The sequence below is a fragment of the Danio rerio genome, chromosome 17 (genome assembly GCF_049306965.1).
Source record: "Danio rerio strain Tuebingen ecotype United States chromosome 17, GRCz12tu, whole genome shotgun sequence".
Lineage (NCBI taxonomy): Eukaryota > Metazoa > Chordata > Actinopteri > Cypriniformes > Danionidae > Danio > Danio rerio.
In genome coordinates this window covers 39012970-39033990 of record NC_133192.1, presented here as the reverse complement: position 1 = coordinate 39033990, position 21021 = coordinate 39012970, and the positions used below count along the sequence as shown (strand labels likewise).

General features: G+C 36.1%; 2 protein-coding genes across 18 annotated transcripts in view; both read left to right on the top strand.

The window, feature by feature from the left end:
- The window catches only part of asxl2 (ASXL transcriptional regulator 2), a 32805-nt gene extending 27749 nt beyond the window's left edge, over nucleotides 1–5056 (top strand). For both annotated transcript variants that reach the window (XM_005158855.6, XM_073927803.1), the window contains exons 11-12: nucleotides 1428–2064; nucleotides 2450–5056. In XM_005158855.6, the coding sequence (XP_005158912.1) occupies nucleotides 1428–2064; nucleotides 2450–4315 (2503 nt within the window). In that variant the 3' untranslated portion in view covers nucleotides 4316–5056. The remainder of the gene's footprint in view (nucleotides 1–1427; nucleotides 2065–2449) is intronic.
- A 5779-nt stretch (nucleotides 5057–10835) lies between these two features.
- dtnbb (dystrobrevin, beta b) overlaps nucleotides 10836–21021 on the top strand; it is a 91386-nt gene continuing 81200 nt past the window's right edge. For 15 of the 16 annotated variants that reach the window (XR_012392763.1, XR_012392761.1, XR_012392759.1 and 12 more), the window contains exons 1-5: nucleotides 10836–11074; nucleotides 13351–13403; nucleotides 15202–15269; nucleotides 17951–18031; nucleotides 18368–18581. Coding sequence is in view for 10 of the 16 variants with exons in the window: in XM_073927331.1 (XP_073783432.1) it covers nucleotides 15203–15269; nucleotides 17951–18031; nucleotides 18368–18581 (362 nt within the window). In the remaining 6 variants the exon portion in view is untranslated. 16 annotated transcript variants of the gene reach the window in all.

The window sequence follows — 21021 nt, the reverse complement described above, 5'->3', positions numbered from 1 at the left end:
TAAAACAGCGTTTTTGTTCATTCTTGAGATTATGTATATCGCTGATCACTTTGAAGACACTGGGCTCTATTTTAACGATCTTACTCATGATATTAATAATAATAATTTTATTCAAATGCAAATTGTCATGAATAAACGGAAAAAAGCCCCTTGAGGTAAAGTAGGCATTGAGTTAATGGTTTTTATATTTATTTAGAAAATAATATTTTTGTAACAGTTTAATCCTTTAATTTGTTCAATTCGTGAAGATATTTGTGTATTGCTGTACATCCTGTGTGTATTAAGCAATGTGTAATTTTTTGGACACGCATAGGGGCATAACTAACACGTTTTGCGCTGGACTTTAGACCAGGTTTTATTTGGTCAATGGTGCCGACTACTTTAGTGCCTCAAAATAGCATGGGGGCAATTATGAGCTTTAACATACCTCTTTTGCAGACCAGCACACCAATGAGTCCACAAAGTGGCACAAATGGATTTGCTATTTTAACTACAATGTGCAAAACGTGAAAATTACAGTTGCGCTAGTCTGTCAGAATCCTGTTAAACACATCTTGTATTATTATTGCGCCGGGTGTAAATTATTTACATAATTTACATTATAATTATGTAAACGTACCTTAAATGTACTTTTCTGCTATTAAAGAGCGAATGTCCACCAAAGTTTAGCTCCAGGTCATCTGCTTGAACTTTCAGTGACGCTGCTTTGGGGAATACCTTGCTTTAATGGGGTCCACATCATGTAGACAGTATGTGTTCTCATGTGGAGCAGAGATTGCACTTTCTATAAAAACTAAGAGTTTATAGGGTTCAGCATAAACCAGGCTACCAGGCTGTAATTGAAAGCATAATACACTGTGGTTATACTGTGTGGTTTGGAAACATTGCAGTTCAATCTGAAGCCAAACTTGTATGTCTGCTAAAGACAAGCTTTGGGAATTATTGTGAGTAGGGAATACTGAATTCTGGAATCAATTCATGAGCAGTCAGTTCTTAAGGAAGCTACTTAAATTGTATCCGACCTCTCACGTAGCTTTTCCGCTGAGTGCGCGTTGGTGCCTTCTGGTAGTGTGTCTGTGTGCAGATACAATTGGTTTAAGAAATCTTTTTTTACCTATGTCAGTTAGATGTAATGTAACCCTTCTATTTTATTCTCTTTATTTTTATTTACAGTTTGATTGGTGTTCGTAAAGAATTGTTTTTTAGTTTATTTAAAAAAGAAGGTAGCCTCTTAATTTGTTGTTGATATCTTGCAACTCGTTATTTGTGGATCTGTCACACTCAAAAGCATTAAACAAAAACCCCTGAATCAGTTTTGTGCTTTATCTTGTCATCCAGCCAATGGGAAGCTTGAACATTAATGGAAAATAAGTGATGTTTTGTTTTTGAAATCCAATTCTAATTTCCTGTCTTCTCCTACTATTTAGTTCTGGCTTGTGTATAGAGGAATCCAAGGAGTTGACAGAGGCTAAAGAACTTCCTGAACCAGCTAAGAAAGCAGTTGTACCAGTAAAGCCAGAGATTGTCATTGAGCCTCGGAAGGTAAATCCGGTTATAGAGGTCATTCACATGGAGCTGAGATCCAGAGATGTGAAATCAACTGTAATGCATACCTCTCCTGAAGAGCCTGTCAAACTTCCTGCCTCTGAGAAATCACGTTTATCCTTAGACACGAAAAAGGATGTACTGGTGGAATTGATTCCAGTGTCTTCTACACAGAAAATGGTGGATCCCAAACCAGACAGTGAGAAAACACTGGAGAGTGAGATCAGATGTAAGACCCCAACATCTCCTTTGGAAGCAATGGTAACTTGCTTGAAAAGAAAAGAGACACATAGCACAAAAGAGGAAAGTCCTGTTAGTGGGGCTGGACAGGCATTAACGGAAAGGAATAAGGGTGGATCTACAGCAACTGCTGTCACGTCTGAACCTCTGAAAAGAAAAATCTCTAGTGAACAAGATGCAGAAGTCATAACAGAGAAGAAACCCCGCAGCTCTTCACCAGAAGAGTCACCAACAGTGACAGCTAAGGAAAAATTAGAACAGAGAGTACCTCCTCTCAAAGTAAGTTTTAGGTTTATCCCTCTAAACAAACCTTTCACCTTAAATATTATACTGCATGGCATTACACTATGTTTACAGCAGCAAGCATGATAGCAATTAAGGGTGCACCTTGTATACCAAGGTGCAACATAAGTGTAACATACTATTAATACTTTAAACACAAAGGACAAATGCATAAAATGTACACAGGATTAAGCTCTTGAAAGTAGTCATTGACATGGTGTTACTAATATTACATGAATACTGTCTGACACTATGTGAGTACTCTAGCAACCACCAAGGAATTCCCTAGCCACTGTTAACAACACTCAACTACCTTATGCTTTTTCCTTAAATTGAATGATACCTGGTAGATCACAAAGTAACATTCCCTCTTTCTTTACAGATCCCAGTCTCAAGAATACTCTCTGCCCCTGCTTCTATTGAGCAGATATCTCCAAGGACTCCTGTTCCCTTGACCCCTCCTAGCGTCCGACCGGGACGTACAGGGGCACGCACTCTTGCTGACATCAAGGCAAAAGCCCAGTTAGCACGCGCACAGCGTGCTGCCGCAGCAGCAGCCAGATCATCTTCCTCAAAGGGAACTGGCTCAGTTGGAGGTACCTCAACACCCTCTCCAGCTCGGTCCCTTTCAGAAGATTTTTCACCAGCAAGCAGCAAAAGTCAATCTGTGTCACCTATAAAGTTAAGCTCGGGATCTCCTGCCCCTGAAGGCACAGTGACTCTCTCACAAACCTTTCCTTCCTCAGGTTCTGCAGGATACACCGACCCTGTTTTTGCGCAGGCCTTCAGTGCGAGCCAGGGTTTTTTAAAAGAAAATCGCTCTTCGTTTGGGTTGCAAACCACTCAGTGCTCATTGAACCCAATAGGCAAGGATCAGCATTACCTTCTTTGTCCTGAAGGCACATTAGCACCTTCAGGTCAAGCAGGAAACGTGACTGTCTCAAACACAATTGCACAAAGCCAGAGACCACAGCAGACTCTTTTTGCAGGAGCATCAGCTGCCAAGCTTATCTCTTCAATCCCAGAAAATAATCCTCTGGTCACCCAGCTTCTTCAAGGTAAAGAGGTTCCCTTAGAAAAAATTCTCCCAAAGCCACTAACCAATGCTGAGGTTCAATCTGTGGCAATTTCTGCCAGGGATAAAGGGAACCTTGACACCACTACTGCTGGGTGGAAAAAAGATAGCCCAACTATTCAAGAAGTCAGCAAATTTGTGAACCAAGTTCCTTTCGACCAACCTGCGAAGCAAGTCAGTAGTAGGGACAAATTTGTCAAAGTCGGCACTCAGGACAGGATCCTCCAACCACTAAGGGAGCAGAAGCACACCAGCTCAAACCGTCAATCTTCCCAGTTTCATTCCTGCCATTTAGGTCACCCTGAGAGTAGCCAGGACCAGAGTGTCCATCTCGGAATCTTTGGACGGAAAAGAATATCGAAGCCAGCTATGACAGGACATTACCTCCTCAATGTCTCCACATATGGTAGAGGATCTGAGAGCAGCAAACGGCCACATCAGGCTAGTAATACAAGCACTACCCTAGCCAACCTGAAAAAAGAGAAAATTGAAGCAGAGGATAGTGTGAAAGGGACGACGGAATCACTTGCCGGTACCACTTCTCAAGGACACGCACCTTTCCCAAGTGTCAAAGTGGAACAGCAGGGATGTTTCATCAGCAAACCAGATGATGGTTTGGCACCTCAACCATGTACTGATGTAAAGTCTGAATCTCCATCGCTGAGCTGTTTGTCCAGCAAAGAAGAAGGCAGCTCTTCAACTAGAACCAAAGAAACATGCTCAAAAGGGCAGCTTGATATGTGCAGCACTATACAGGGTAAAACAGAGCCATATCAATTAAGTGACTGTCACCAACGCATGTTCTTGCCTCAGAAAGCCCATAATGGAACTCAGTATGGTGGCAGTATAAGCATGTCTGTCCCTCATGCACTGAACCACAGCATGCCTGACACTCCGTCCTGCAGTGGCGATGGTGAAACGGCTGGTGGAGGTATGATGTCTTTTTCTGTCACGGTCACCACCATACCTGCCGGCCACCTACTGGATCAGAGCAGTCAGAGGGAGACCTCACCTGAGGAAGCCTTCATAGAAACCTCTGGAATGGAGGATGTCCAGTCAAAGTGCTACTGTCGACTGAAGGCCATGATTATGTGCAAGGGATGTGGTGCATTCTGTCATGATGATTGCATTGGTCCATCCAAACTATGTGTCTCGTGTTTGGTGGTACGATAATGGTCATGTGGACAAACTGTGACATTCATTGATTCATAAAGAAAAGAGCAGTCATACAATCAAACAATAATTTTACCACTGTACAGTAGTGGTGCTCTTGCTGTGGTAACATTCTCATGCATCCGTTGTTATTTGAGAGGCAGGCTCTTATGCTGTTCTTTGGGAGTAATTCACTCACAGTGAATTGTGCCCACTAATAGTGCTGTTTATTTGCACTTAAATTCTGCTTTTTAGCGGCCAATTCAGGAAAGGAATTATCAAGTCAGGTAAAGGCCAGCAACAAGTGCTGTTCTTGCACGTCAATCCCAAGCACTAAGGGCCAAATTTACTAAATAGAGCAAATTATCGCGAAAGTACAATCACATAAAAGTGTAGATCCCACGAAAGGGATGTAAATTAATAAATTATTATAATAATTTACGCACAAACACAATAAGTGAAGTTTAATAAACTAATTTCGAGAGGAGCATGTAATATGATTGCGCACGGCCAGCTGCTCATCTGTAATAAGTAATAATCCAATCAGAGTGATCCAAGCTTACAATAAATAGATCTTTTTTTTCCTACTGCTCTATCTTCATTTTGGAAGAATCCCCCCTTCCACCCCATCTCCTCCTTTTCCTCTCTTTTCTAAGGGGAGCTCTCGAGAACTACCGGATCTCAGATCGCCTTATATGCTTATTGACCGGGTGGAAGCCTTGGGCTCAATTATCTCCTAGCTCAGGGTTCTCTCCCAGGACAGCATGCCAAACCTGCTATTAATGGCATGCATATCTAAGTGGGAACTCTTGAAACAAGAATGAGTAATCTACTAACAACCCAGGGTTAATAGGTCAAGAACACATGCTTTTCTGGATAAATAATGGCACAAATACCATTAAACTGAATACCAATAGCAAATGGCAATTTATCATTCATTTGACTACTACTCTCCCACAAATTCGACATCTGAAATGTAATTTTCAAACGCATATGCTTAAGGTTAGTCGTAAAATAATCATCCCTGTCTCAATTATTCACTATTTCTTAGCTTCGGTACTTTGTAAATCATGATTTTTTTTTTGTTTCTTATTTAATGCAGAAGGCTGTTAGTAAATTCTGGCCCTTAGTTGTGTTGAATATGAAAACTACCGTAATCTGGGATGTTTACTGTTCAGTATGGCTGCACTACTGCAATCCAGACACCCGAAACAGTTCTGTAAATTGCTGAAAGTGATCTGGACCACACTGTATGCCTGCATATATGCCCGGTTATCATCTATTATGTACAATTTCAACACTCCTGACTTGGGCCGTGTTTACAGTAATGGGTTTTTACAATTGAAACGTATTGGTTCTGTTACGTTTCCACCTGACATCCACATTACTCCGGCATCTTCAACCTGTCAAAACAAAGCATTTTGATAATGCTAAAAACTATGGTGGCCAAGAGAGCCTAACGTGCTGCAATTTAAGAAAACACGTGCAATTACAAAAAACGCCAGCAATTTAAGAAAAGATCATTCGTTTGACAGCACACATTCTGCAAATCCTCACAACGCAAACACATTTTTAAAATACTAGCTGCATTTTCTTACAATACAAACTTTATGTAAACGTGCTGCATTTTCTCACAACTTTCAAATAGCTCAGAACACAATGGAAATGTTTCAAGGGGACCGTAAAACATCTCAGACCCAGATATTTAGGTTATGGTTATTTTGGATAATGAAATGCAAATCACAAGGGAATCAGGATATTAAAATAAACTAACAAAAACACCTTTTGAAGATCACCTACAACTTCACTGTGCAATCGTCATGGCACATTGACGTTCGTCACGATTTTGGGTCCTCTTAAAACATTTCCATTGTGCGGCACATTTGCAGTACGTGTGCTGTCAAATGGATGAAAATCTTTTCTTAATTTGCTGGTGTTTTTTGTAATTGCACATTTTCGAGATTTACCAGTTTTAAACGCTGTAATCAGAAGTTCTAAACATACTACCGGAAGGTGTTGCTTGCTATGGCGCTCTCCATGCAGCAACAAAGAACAAGGTATATAATATAATATGTAATTTGAAAACTAAAACGCATGGTGTAAACAGCCTTAAGTGGATCAGGGGTGGTTAGTGAATAAGTCGCAGGTTTCTGCGCTCAAAATGCAGTGCGCAAAAGTGGTGCAGCTAAATTTGCAGAATTCCCTGTTTTTATTTTAAGGCACAAACACAATTAGCATAGTAGAAAATGAGGTATGTAAACTGTGCAATGCCGAGTAATACTTCCTATCATTCATTAAGGCACCTTGTTTCAGACTCAATATTGAATAGTGGCAATATTTATGGTTTATTCCTGTCCGTGTTATATTTTCATAACAATTTTAGAAATTATACCAACTATTTTTGTAGATGTTAAAAAATAATGGTTCCCCCTTCCCTCTCATCTGTCAGATTTTGGACATATAATTCCTCCCGGTTTGCTGGATTAGAGACAGATACTTTTTTTGGTCTTTGCTTGCTGGTTTGTAATGCAAGCAATGAACCACATGACTAAAATACCAGTTTCTTTGCAGAATTACTGTGAATTTGTAAACCTAATATATTAACTGGCCTTGTTACTAGGTTTATATGGTACTGTTAAGGGTTATTTATGGGATAGAAGGGATTTTAGTCAAATTGAGTAACTTTCTTCTCTTATATGGGTGGGTTTTACTTGAGAGAATGACAGATTTATATTGATGATGGCAATAATTTGTATATTTACAGTACAATATTTATAAAATGAAGAGCATTAGTCCCTTACATGTCATTTTTTTTCTTGTCTAAATAAAAAGATTTATTAGGATTGCACTTTTTTATGTTCAATGACAAACTTGGCATCTTTAAAAGTTATATATTTGTAAGGTTAATGAGAATGAAAGCACTTAATCAATGAATAATCTGTTGAACCCTCTCAGGAGCAAAACCAGGTCTTAATCATTTCAGTTGCCCGTGTCTAATCATTTACACGAGTGACATTGCCTCCAATTGGAATATTCGGATATTCCCTAGTTAACGAATGAAGAGCATCAACAGCAAAACTATATGAGCAATGAAGTTGAACACTCATAAGGGAGATTATATGAAGATTTTCGGTTTGTTTTATATTGTAAATACTGATTTTCTTTTGAGATGTACAAAACAGTTTCTACAAAACATTCTTGTATCTTGCCTAAACATATCCGATTGTCTACTAAGGGGTTTTTATTTAACAACTGCAGTCACAAATCACAATTTGAATCATGTTTCAACGTTTAAAATTCCTGTCCTGAAACAATTCTTCTACATTTTGATACCAGTTGTTATGTGTATGTCTTTCAATTAGTTCCTTTAATCATTCGCCTTGAAGGCAGTAGAAATGTAAACAAATTTTTAGATTCGATATGCTTGGTAATATACCAAAGTCATTTTACGGGAAGTAGATAATCAGATTTTGTTTTTAATGTCTGTAGTTAGGCAAAGTAATATATTTTAAGTAATATATTTTAATAATAATTAAAGAAGTCTATTTACAAATCAAAACGTTTAAAGAAACAGGGTATTTGCTATGTCTTTATATTGGCTGTCCCGTTTTGGTATACCTTCATCCCAGGTGTTCAAACTTTTTACACATTTTTTAGAACCCTTTTTTTTGTTTGGCTAGTTTGCAAAGAATCGATGTACCCTCATGGTAGATTTTGACTAATAATATCTGTGAGCTCATTGACTGCTAAACGTCTAGCTTCTTACTGAAAAACTGAAAAACAATCAGGTTTTAGTGTTTGTCTTGTGTGGATACCGTTAGCGTGGTGGTTGGGTTGTGCTGAATGTCGTTGGGTGTAAGGTCGGTTTTTCTGGTTTTTCATATAGACATATGCATCTTTAAACGTTCAAGAGACTCCACGAATATAACTGTGATACCTCTATTATACTTCATATCGATATGATCGATATGATCGTAAAAATAATAGTTGGGTTAAATCGTAAACAAGCAGCGTTTAACGTTAGCAGCGTTAGTGATTATGAGTTATTTACTGCTGACTTTTTTCTTGGATAGAATGGCGACGCATGACTTTCCACAGCCTCTATCCTCAACCATTTATGCCTGTGACGTTTTAACAAACCGCTTGGATTTTTAATGAACGAGTCTAATGTTTTCCCCTGCAGTGATGCGACTCCAGGACTTCCACAATGTGTGTCATGTTGTTTTTAAAAGTCAAATATTTTATGTAAAAAAAAGTTGAATGTAATATAGTAATTGTAATCAGCACTTGTGTGCAAAGTGTATTTTATCAAGAAACAGTATGATTAAATGCAGTAAAAAATGCAGGCTTTTGTTGTTATTCAGTGTTTTTTATCCAATTATTTATACAATACAGTGCTCTGCATTGAGTACAGCCCCTTTTGAAAATGAATATTGGTATCAATTTCTCAGTGAAAATAAGCAATATATTTTGGTGCATTTAAACAAAAATAATTCATTTAAGCGATACATTTATTAAAATAATAAAATAGTCACAGAACATATTTAGAAATTGAAAGATAATACAATTAAATTCAAGCAAAATGTAGGAACAAAAATTTAAAGCTACAAAATTTCAACAAAATTTTTCTATTTTTTTGCTTCTTTTTATTTTTCCTCTTTTTAAAATATGTATTTAATATTTTTCTATAACAAATAAATTTGGGTGTTACTAGTTTTTGAACCATTATCGTAAGTTATTTTGTTAGATAAGCTCCAGATTTGGCTTCAGTACTAATTTAAAGTAAATGCATAATTAAAAACATGAATTTAAAAGCTAGATTTGTGAGGGGTGTTCTTACAGTAAATATGCTGATTACTGTATATTGTAGGTTTCATGGGTCATGCTGCTTAAATATTCACAATACACTTCAGCCTGTCTTACCTGTAGTATATATTTAAAACACATTTAATTAGACCTCATGTCTGTTTTGACTCGGTAGAGATGATGCATATTTGCAATCCTAGTAGAGCAATAACATTTGCAAATGCTTTAGGATGCTGAAGAACACACTTACTTTTTTATTTATATTTATATAGTTTTTTGTTTGTTTGACCTATCTTTATATTTAAAATTTTTTATAGTCATTTAAAGTTTTTGATTAGAAATCATAGATCATATATAAATACAAATACAGTTGCAACCAGAATTATTAGCTCCCGTTTATTTCTTTCCTCAATTTCTGTTTAACAAAGACAATATTTTAAAACACATTTCTAAACATAATAGTTTTAATAACTCATTTATAATAACTGATTTATTTTGTCTTTGCCATGATGACAGTAAATAATATTCCACTAGAAATTTTCAAGATACTTCTATTCAGCTTAAAGTGACATTTTAAAGGGATATCTAGGTTAATTACGTTATATATATATATATATATATATATATATATATATATATATATATATATATATATATATATATATATATAGCTTTAAAGGGGCTAATACTTTTGACCTTAAAATGGCTTTTAAAAATTAAAAACTGCTTTTATTCTAGCCGAAATAAAACAAATAAGACTTTCTCTAGAAGAAAAAATATCAAACATACTGTGAAAATTTCCTTGCTCTGTTAAACAACATTTTGGAAATTCAAAGGTGGTTTAATAATTCTGATTGCAACTGTATCTACAAATCATATATAAATTATATAGTTATAATTTACATTTTATATACATTTTCTAGAATATGTTAATATAGTTATTTTCATGTCAATTTATTTCTAAAATATGCGTATATATCTCTCCATATCTAACATACTTTCAGGACAGAAATTTGTTAACATGAACATGTTTGTCTGCTGAAAAAATATTGCATTGCATGAAAAAAATGGGAATTTTTGCAATCAAATTATTTATAACAGTTTTCACTGTTTTAAAATAGTACATAAATGTATAATTTATATATAAATAGAGGTTATAGAGTGGCTTTGGTTTCATATAAATATTAAATACAGTTATATGTAAAATGTTAAATTCATGTATCGATTTATAATAAAATGTTATTATAATATGTATAATATAATATTCTTAATATTTTAATAATATTTTATTATGTATGTTATATAAATATCAGTACTATTTTAATAATTTTAATAACATGTTATTAGAATATTTATATATTTATTATATTATTATTAAAATACTATTCATATTTTAATGATATTTCAATACTTTAAATAAAATATTAAGTTAACTGTTTTTATCAAATACGTTTGCATACAATCAGTGCGTCTGTAAGAGACTTTTATTCTGTTCAGTTTAACTTAAGCTCTTCATATATATGAAGACACATCTTTATGTGCCCTTAGCCACAATATTCACTCATAGGCTACAGTATGAGCATTAACTCACCCTATTTGAGCCATCATTTGTGACACAAAATCTAACTCTTGCCCCGCTGCCTAATAATGGTGATGATGATGATGATCAGCGTGCAGTGATGCAGGATGGAGCCTCTGCTGTCCTCTGCTGTCAGTGATGCTCAGAGCCTCCACTGCAGTTCCACAACACGAGCGCGAACCACAGCACAACAATCTGACGATGGCGGAGCGCAGCGCGAGCAAACTGCGGATTACCGAGTCGAAATTTGCCGGTGTGTATTGAAAAAGTGAACTATGATAATGATGATGATGGTGATGATGATGATGATGCTCCAGGAATCGAGCGCGAGACCGATGATCGCTCTCATCAGATGCTGATGATGGTCGCGCGACCTGCGTGATTTCCTCCTGCTGGTAAGATCATCCCATAATAAAGATTTTCACATTCAAACTCAACGCACACCGCTGCCTAAGATTGGCCCCTCAAAATATGGACTTAACTGTGTTTATGCGCCGTGTAACAGTGTATTTATTTAACGTTAAAGCGGCAGTTGGCTTATATGATGATAATATGGCCGTGTGTATTAATGTTTGATGTTGTCATTTTAACACGTCGGTTATGTTTGTTAAATCTACGCGAGAAATTCCGCACGTTGATTCACGTCAAAGCGCGAGTCATTATATAGAGGTGCGGTGTGTTACTTGTCTTATTAAACAGGCCTTATGTTCCCTCAGTAGTAGCACCGCAAGATGCGATTAGACTAGCAAAACGAACCGAGCGATTTTGAAGCCAGAAGTCATAACGTCAGCAGTGTCTTTAACGGGCAGGAATGACATAATGCTTTCTAGTGGTGTTTGGTTTGTGAACGAGTCGGTGCCTTCGAGCGAGTCTTTTTCAGTGAGTGAATCTTTCCCCACTTTCACACACGGAATTAGCCCATATTGTTTGGTTCATTGGAGTGTCTTTCGCTGCTTTATCGTCATTATTTGACTGAGAGTAAACTAATGCGTTAGTGTGTGGAAGATAGTTAATTAGTGGACACGTTTATTTCAATAAATCGCTGGCTAAATTCAGTATAGCTACTAGTACAGCTAGTTCTGTCATATCAACGAATGAAAGAGTCAAACATGGCCGACATATGAGATTAACCCTTATGCACTGTAGGGGATGATTTCATCCACTCTGGGGTAATTTTGAGTATTAATGTGGCCATAAAGTTTTCTGTGTTTCAGCTAGCAGAATGAATCTTATTTTGACACATATTTTGAGAAAATGCTTTAAATAAAAAAAAAAACTTAAAAATACACTTTCTGCAAATTTACTACGCTTTTGTTATGTACGTGAAGAAATCATCCACAGAATTAAACTGCTGTAAAAATACATCAGATAATTTTTTTTATTTTATATTTAAAATATATTTCAAATATTTCTTTTAATCAACCTCAGTCCTGATCAAAACTACTAAATTGCTTAGAAAGTCCTGTCGATTTTATCTCTCTTTAACTGCCAAATTCACAAATGCTGTCACTGATTTAATGAAAAAACACAAAATGACGTATGTTTCAATTTAATAAGTAGTTGTGGACTGGATTGTTTTTACCTTTTATCAGTCTTATACTTGTGAAACAGCATTGCCTTTCATGCATTGATTTTGATTAATTGTCTTTTTTTTCTCCCTGATTTACTGTTGGTGGCAGTTTTTGCCCCATTGACTTCCATTACAACCACTATTTTTGATTACAAAGCCATGACACCATATAATCATGCATTTTGATTGTTGGGGGTTTTCCCTGTTGGGGAGTGGTAAAACTTGTAATGTTTACTGTTGATCATCAGTTGGCACCATTAATCCTTCAGATAGGCCTGTGCAATAAAAAGCTTAGTTTCTGGAGTTTATATGGAGTATAACAGCAAATTAAAGTGTGTGTATGTGTGTCTGCGAGTGTGAGAGTGACTTTTACGCACTTACCTTGATGTGTCTGAGAAAATCTAAATATGCATCCAAGTTTGCAAACAATACAAAAGCAGCCTGTCTTCTGGTCGCACACAAAGTCTGAATGCACTCACTCATTTTCTCTCATTCAAGCAGACTGTATCAGTGGACTAATGTAGGAAATAGTCAACTAGAGGGTGATTTCCTGCACATCTTAAGATCCAACTAGTCACTATCTACTGGCAAATCAATGTAACCTGCAGAGAGGATCAATAAATCAGCGAACATTTACTTCTTTAAAAGACTGAAGTCTCTAAGATTTATTTTTATCTCTACGACTAGTTTGTAAGTAGTGAGTAAATGTGAGCTGACGGCTGGTGTAGTGCTTTATGGTGATGATGTAAGACCTAAATTACACAAGAGCCGTGCACATTCCTTACACTTACATCCTTGTGTATATCCTTCTGTAAAGTCATTAATATCTGAACTTTTCCTCTGTGATGTTCTCTCTGCCTGTCACTATTAAGTGGCTTCATAGTGGCTCTTGTTTCATTAGCTCGCAGGACGCAGCCTGTGCAGACACTATTGTCATACTTAATCAGCACTTGTGTAGAGAAGGAGAACTCAGATGCCCTTTTGTGAAGAGGGATTTATTCTACGCTTTGTTTTTGTATTTGTGTTTGGCTCGGATTGGGGGGTGGTAAGGGAGGGAATTTCCCGAGATGTCAACATCACAATGTTTTTGCTTACTTATAGGAGCATCCTGGTTCCTTTTCATCACCGTATCGAAGTCTCAGCCAACCTGACAGGTGAGTGATCGAGAGTTCAGAGATTCCTGGGGACAATTAAACTATTAAAGTGTCGTATTGTCCTTTTAAGTTAACTGTTTAATTAATCATTGTAAAAGAAACATTCAAGCAGACTAGAGTTGCAGAGGTATGATTATTGCTACATTTAGTAATTAGAAATGACCAACATTTTCACGAACATCATTATTATCATGGTTTTGTTAAAATTAGTTGAAAATGTTCAAAAATAATCGTCACAGATAAATATGGAGCCAGATCAGTCTCAAAAATAATACATTTATAAAATAAAATTCATACACAGATCACATTTACTAAATTTAATTAGTAAATTCAAGACACAATTCATAAACACACAATCCAATTAGTAAATTCAAAATAATTTAATAAGGGTGGCATGGTGGCACAGTGGGTAGCGCTGTCGCCTCCCTGCAAGAAGGTTGCTGGTTCGAGTCCCAGCTGGGTCAGTTGGCATTTTTGTGTGGAGTTTGCATGTTCTCCCTGTGTTGGGGTGGGTTTCCTCCGGGTGCTCCCGTTTCCCCTACAAGTCCAAAGAGGAATTGGTGAATTGGGTAAGCTAAATATTCCATAGTGTATGTGTGTATGTCCTGGTCCTCCAGGTTGGGGGTTGAGCGTTGGACTAACGACCCACCTCGTAAAAATTAGATGTTACAAAACACCAACATGGTGGGGCTAAATATCAACTTCGATATAAATGGCCTTGGCAGTACGTTAGTAAGTAAAATAATTCATAAATACACAAAGCACGATTTGTAAATTTAAAACACAATTCATAAATACACAAATATAATTCATAAATTCAAAGCAAAGTTCATACATAAACAAAACACAATTCGAAAATGCAAAACAAGTCATTAATACACAAATCCAATTCGTAAATTCAAAATGTAATTCACGAATATGCAAATCCAATTTGTAAATCCAAAACACAATTTACCAATATGCAAATCCAGTTTGTGATTTCAAAACACAATGCGTGAATATAAAACACAATTTGTAAATTCAAAACACAATTCTTAAATGTACACATCCCGTTCCCTTGGGGAAACATTTATAAAATTTTCACATGTTGTGTTTTGAATTTATGAATTGGATTTTCTGAATGTGAATGGTTGTGTATGCATGAGTTTTATTTTTGCAGATGTATTACTTTTGAGACTGATCTGGCTTCAAAGTTAATGCATTCCACCAAGTTTTGTAACTGGGATGAGTTTTGACATAATTTAAGTGCTTTTACTGTGTATATTTATTATGTACAGTTGCAATCAGAATTATTAGCCCCCCTTTGAATTTATTTTTCTTTTTAAAATATTTTCCAAATGATGTGGTAAATCCAAATCCAAATGATAAGGTAAATCCTATAACATTACGATTATTTAATCGCTAGAGTACTGTAAATGCATGTTTATATAGTATAGACATTATACAGTTTTATTTTTATTAGCTAATCGAAATGTTATAGGATTTACCATAATTTCTCAAAATAACAATAATCGATCTCGGTTTTTATGATAATAAAAAATTTTGGTAAATCCTATAACATTGCGATTAGCTAATCGCTAAAGGCTGCTATGTGAATGCATGTTTATATAGACAGTGAACAGTTGAAAATTTGACATGGTTCTCGCAGAGATTGAGACAGAGATCGAGATTGTTATGTTGCGATTGCAATTTCTTTATCGATTTACCGACAAATATTCAAATAGCAGTTTAGTTTTTACCGTGAGTTTTGCCTTATTCTGTCTTCTGTGCTATTAAATGGACGTTTTGTATTGTGTAGAATGATTGAAGAGGGAAGTAAAAGCAGCAAGTCTATGGTGGAGAAGAGACAGCTCTTCATGGAGATGAGTGAGTTGCTTTCACACACTACACACACACACACACACACACACACACACACACACACACACACACACACACACGCACACACACACACACACACACACACACACACACAGAGGCTTTGTCGAATCCTATTCGCCCTTCAGTGCCACAGGGCAGTAGACTGGGACAAACTAGTGTCTCTGTTCGGAAGGCAAAACTAATTTTGAGAAAACCCCATATCAGGTCCCAGTAAATCTGTCCTCTGTGTCTGATTTGTACTTTATAGCGAGTACAAATGTTACATAGCTGTTGAATTTTTTTTTCCATGCCATTACGCACTTTTAAAAAAATTGTCTATTGAAAAACACTACATCAATGAATTCCTGAAGTGTGTATCCAACACACACTTTACTATATTATAAGGCCATAGAGGATGCAATACAACTGGTCATGTGATTATCTTTTTTTAACAGTTTGGAAATACATTCAAATTCAATAACTTACTTGAGTAGTTTGCAATTTCACACTCAGCTTCTGAGTAAAATACATGGCTGCTTACCTTTATGTTTTGATGTCATCACTGGGAAATGACCTCATTTGACCTCACTTACTTTAATGATTTGCATGAAAATGTTTAAAACAGGATACTGTATTTAAAGGTCCCGTGAAGTGCTTTGAAATCTGCTCTTTTGTTTCATGTGTGTCATAATTTCAAGGGTGGGACAAGAGAAGCTTTTTTCCTTTAGCCAATATCAGTTTCCCTTCTTCCCAAAAACAGCCAATAGCATTGCGTTTCATCACAGCTCTGCCAGTGAGAGTAGTTTAGCTTAAGTGCATCAAATGAAAAGCAAATGAGAGGTAGGGATGCAACGATTACAGATTCTGGTTGTACGTTTATAGTCTAAGGGATAATCATGGTTATCACGATTATTATGCACTCATTCATTTCAAAACACTAGTTTAGAAAATCCCATGAAAACTTAAAGTTTTTTTTTTAAGTGCTATTTATTGCTGCTCTGTAAACTATTTATACAGCACAACAAAAACAAACAATATAAAAAATGAAAACAATGAAATAGTTTTTACATTTAAACGTAATTAATAATTTTACAGTGAAAATAAAAATGACAGAACAATGAATAAATAAATAAGTAAATAAATAAATAAAAATAAGAGAACACATGCAGTCAAAGGCCGCTAAACTTCGGTCTGAAAGGCACTATTGATCAACTATATTATGAACTTCTTTGGTATTTTTCTTTTGTATTGTGTTTTTTTTTTAGAAATGTCTATATTTCATACAAAGTTTGAAGCTGATTGGTCAATTCTTGTCACATGACTTGCAATATCAATATGCGTGCACCTCCATTAAAAAAAATAATGAACTTGTGAAACCCCGTCGGTCTTACGCCACCCAACCCGCCCCAAGCTGGTATCAAACTGGCGACCCTCCGCATGGGAGTCGGTTGCTCTACCAAGGAGGCTAAAGACCATGGCCTCTAGCGTCTGTCGCTAGAGCACCTTTTAGAGGTCAGAGGAGTGAGGTTTACCTGCACAGCACACACTAGCTGGCCTCCGTTACACTTGCGCCTGCAAAACACAGGATTTGTAAACGGCCCTTATTAGTCTCAGCCAAAGTTAAAATCTTTAATCCAGTATGTATACATACTGGTATACCGTGGCCAAGTCAAGGTTTTAAAACTGGCAACATTTTCTGCTATACCGTTCTTATGGTATATGCAAGCTTTTTTATTAACTTTTTTTTTTTTTTTTTAAGTTTTTGAGGACAACAGTATCTCCAGCAGAAAAGAAATCTAAAGAAGCCGTTTTAAATTGTAAAGAAATCAGTGTTTTTAAAACTAATGAAGATTAGTTGAAGATGATTCATTTGAATTATTTAGTCTGACATGTTTACTGTTCCAAAATATTTTAAATAGTTCTCAAAATAAGATCGATTGTGTTCACAGGAGGAAAAGGTTTAGTTTTTTACCCAGACATTTAAAAAGAACATGTTTTAGAGCAGTAATCACAACACCGTCAAACCATGAAATCATGATATTTTTATTCAAGGTTATCATACTGTCAGAATCTTATACTGACCCATGCCTACCACATATTGTGTACAAGCTCGGAACTTTATACTAGTGGCACACATTTGGCATAGCTTTGTTTAGTTGCAGTTTTGTTCCACGCAGAAACGTGGTGTTGAGAAGCCTTTACGATTAATTAACCGTGACGAATTAAAGCGTGGTTAACAGTGAAATCCGTTACTCGTTGCATCCCTGGTGTCTTGAAGGTGCAGGACAACTCAGATACTAAAAAGCATTTGATTGGTCAAAAGAACTGATGAAAAACTGAAGGACGGCAGAAGTGACAAACTTCAAGCTTTGGATGATTATATCTTCTAAATGCAAATTTAATCACTGTTTTGGAGCACACTCATTTGTAGATATCCTTAAGACTTAAACGTATTGATACTAACTTCTTAAACGCTTTATTTTGATTTTACAGGGACTTTAACAGGTAGCTATCACTATACTGGTGCAAAAAGAGCAGCCATGACATTCTTCAAATTGTCTCTTTTTCTATATTATGGAAGAAGAAAGTCTTATATAAAGGAAACAACATAAGAGTGAATAAAATAATGTCAACATTTTAATTTTGTGTGTGAAAGTGACAAATCTGATGCATGTAATTTTACCCAGGGGCTCAAAACTTTGATGTCATTCGCCTTTCAACGTACAGGACAGCATGTAAGCTACGATTTGTCCAGAAACGCTGCAACCGTAAGTTGTCATGTCTTTCATTTGAATGTATCATTGAATCCCCTTGTTTAGCAAGTACATTTGTTCTCGTGTGCTGGGAAAATCAACAAAATACATCCATTGTTTATTCTGGATCAGTGTTTCCCAACCGTGTTCCTGAAGGCACACCAACAGTACACATGTAACATCAAACACACCTGAATCAACTCACCAGAGCTTAAGAAGAAACTCTAAAACCTGAAGTGAATGGGTCAGATAAGGGAGACATCCAAAATCTGTACTGTTGGTGTGTCTTCAGGAACAGAGTTGGGAAACACTGTTTTGGATCATCTCACCTGTTTACTTCTCCTGTCGCAGTTCACCTAGTGGATGTGTGGAACATGATCGAAGCTTTTCGCGACAACGGGTTGAGCACGCTAGACCACAACGCCGAGATTAACGTGTCCCGCCTGGAGACCATTTTGTCCTCAATCTTCTACCAGCTCAACAAGCGGCTGCCCACCACGCACCAGATAAACGTGGAGCAGTCCATCGGCCTGCTGCTAAACTTCATCGTGGCCACTTATGACAGGTGTGTTGTTAGTAAGGGAGATTTGATTTTCTCTCAGGGGGTCCCTTGTGGCAGAATGTCCCTGCAAACCTGATGGACCGTGAGTCATGCAGTGTGCATCGTGACAAGAGTGAGTGTTTGGATGGCATATGCCTCGCTCCAAAGCATAGTGAGCTGCCTATGGAGACTGCATTTTAAGGGATTGTGAGCACACTTTAGCTGTGGTGGGTGTTTCAAAAACTATGCAGTTTAATCATTCTTGTCCACTAAGAAGCTGTACGTTGTTTTGGCTAAATTTTAAAGGCCCATTTATGTCAAGCATGATAATTATATTGATTAAGAAGCTGCTGTAAATATAAAGAATAGTCCACACCACAGATACCATTATAAAGGCACTGAGGAATCATATCACTGGACTCATTTTTTCAGAGTGTTTTTCCTGCCAGCTACCGAATGATAATAAAACTGAGTAAATCAATATGCATCCTACTTTGAAGAGCTCTCACACTTAAAGTGGCAATAATAAACAGAACGATGTTGTGCTTTGGTTTAGCGGTAATATAATTATCATTATAGTTGTAGTTCTTGGTGTGAATGAGCCCTAAAGGAGCAGTCACTATTGTTCAGTGGTTTTGCAGACAAAATCCAGTTATTTCAACAGGAATCCACTAAATCTAAGAGGCCGTTCCCTTGATGCAGACCTAAATTATGAAGTATAAGCATTAGAAGTTAGTTCATATGACTTAATTTGTGGCATAATAAATTCACGATGTGCTTTGGTTTGGCAGTAATGTTATTATCATTATAGTTATCATTATAGTGATCATTTTAAGATCAGTCTTTTACCATTGTTCAGAGATTTGTTTTTGCAGACAAAATCCCATCATTTTGACAAGAATCCAAGAAAAATCTCAATTAAAAAGTATATGCATTTAATGTGGAAAAATAGGGTGTACATTTAGTTACTATGACTTCATTTGTGGCTTAATTAATTCCCAGCTAAAAATTTTAGGTTCTAAAAAGGATCCCATTCATTCATTCATTCAATCATTTTTCTTTGGCTTAGTCCTTTATTTATCAGGGTTCACCAAAGTGGAATGAACCACCAACTATTCCAGCATATGTTTTGCATAGCAAATGCCCTTCCAGCCGCAACCCAGTACTGGGAAACACCCATACACTTTCACACTCATACACTATGGCCAATTGTCATTCATTAATTTTCCTTTGGCTTAGTCTCTTGTTTATCAGCGGTCACCACAGCGGAATGAACCACCAACTACTGGGAAACACCCATACACTCTCATTCACACAAGCACTCATGCACTACGGCCAATTTAGTTTACCCAATTCAATTATACCGACAGGCGACAGTGCTAACAACTGAGCCACCATGCCGCCCCTCCCATTAAGTTCATCCATTCTTTCATTTTCTTTTCGGCTTAGTCCCTTTATTAATCCGGAGTCGCCACAGCAGAATGAAGGAAACCCACACCAACCCTGGGAAGAACATGCAAACTCCACATAGAAATGAAACTGACCCCCAATTAAGTTATATAGTATTATTTTAACATTTAAAATGTTTTTTTGACAATGAATTTAAGTTATTTTTTGGCTTTAAGAATGTTATTAAACATCTTCTGAGTCTCATGTTATATTCGTGTTCTCACATCGTTATTTAAAACGTTATTAGAACATTTCATCCATATTATGTTAATGTTCTTAAGAACTTTTCTCTACCTTCACTCTAAAAGAATAGAGGGTTCCACACAATTCCTTCATATTAACTTAATAGTTTTTTACCAATTTAAGTGGATTGAGCGTAAATCAGTTGCCCCATAAAAACGTAAGAATTGTGTTGATTCAACTCATTTTAAGTACTTTAAGTAGTTTGAACAAGGAACAAAAGCTACGTTTTTGAGTGTTTCTCTGTAAGTTATGAAAATGTTATTGTTGAAGGTTCGTAAAATGTTCAAAATTACCAGTTTTTAGATGATGTATTAACATTTTTTTTTTTGGTTATAATAACATTACTAAAAAATTAATTTTTATTTTTATATCTCATAACAATTCAGTCTCAAGATATATTGAAGTTCTCCAAATGTTGTTTAAAATGCCATTAGAACATTCCATCTACATTATATTAATGTTCTTAGAATGTTTTTCTATCCGCATTACAAGAGTCTTCCGGAAACATTATTATAATAATGTTGCATGCTAGCATTTAGACAACTTTTAAGAAATGCTACTGGATGTTCTCAGAATACTCCATGTTAACATGTATAAAACCTATTTGTTCCTAAATCGTAGCATGTTGTTTTAATTTGTACCTTTGTTAACTTTTAAGTTCATTTAGTTATCTCAAAGAAAAAATTCAATGCTCTAATTCAGATTTGCATCGTTTTGTTGTTTTTAGAGATTCATTTAAAGCATTTGATGATGGCAAAGCTTCTCTAAATAT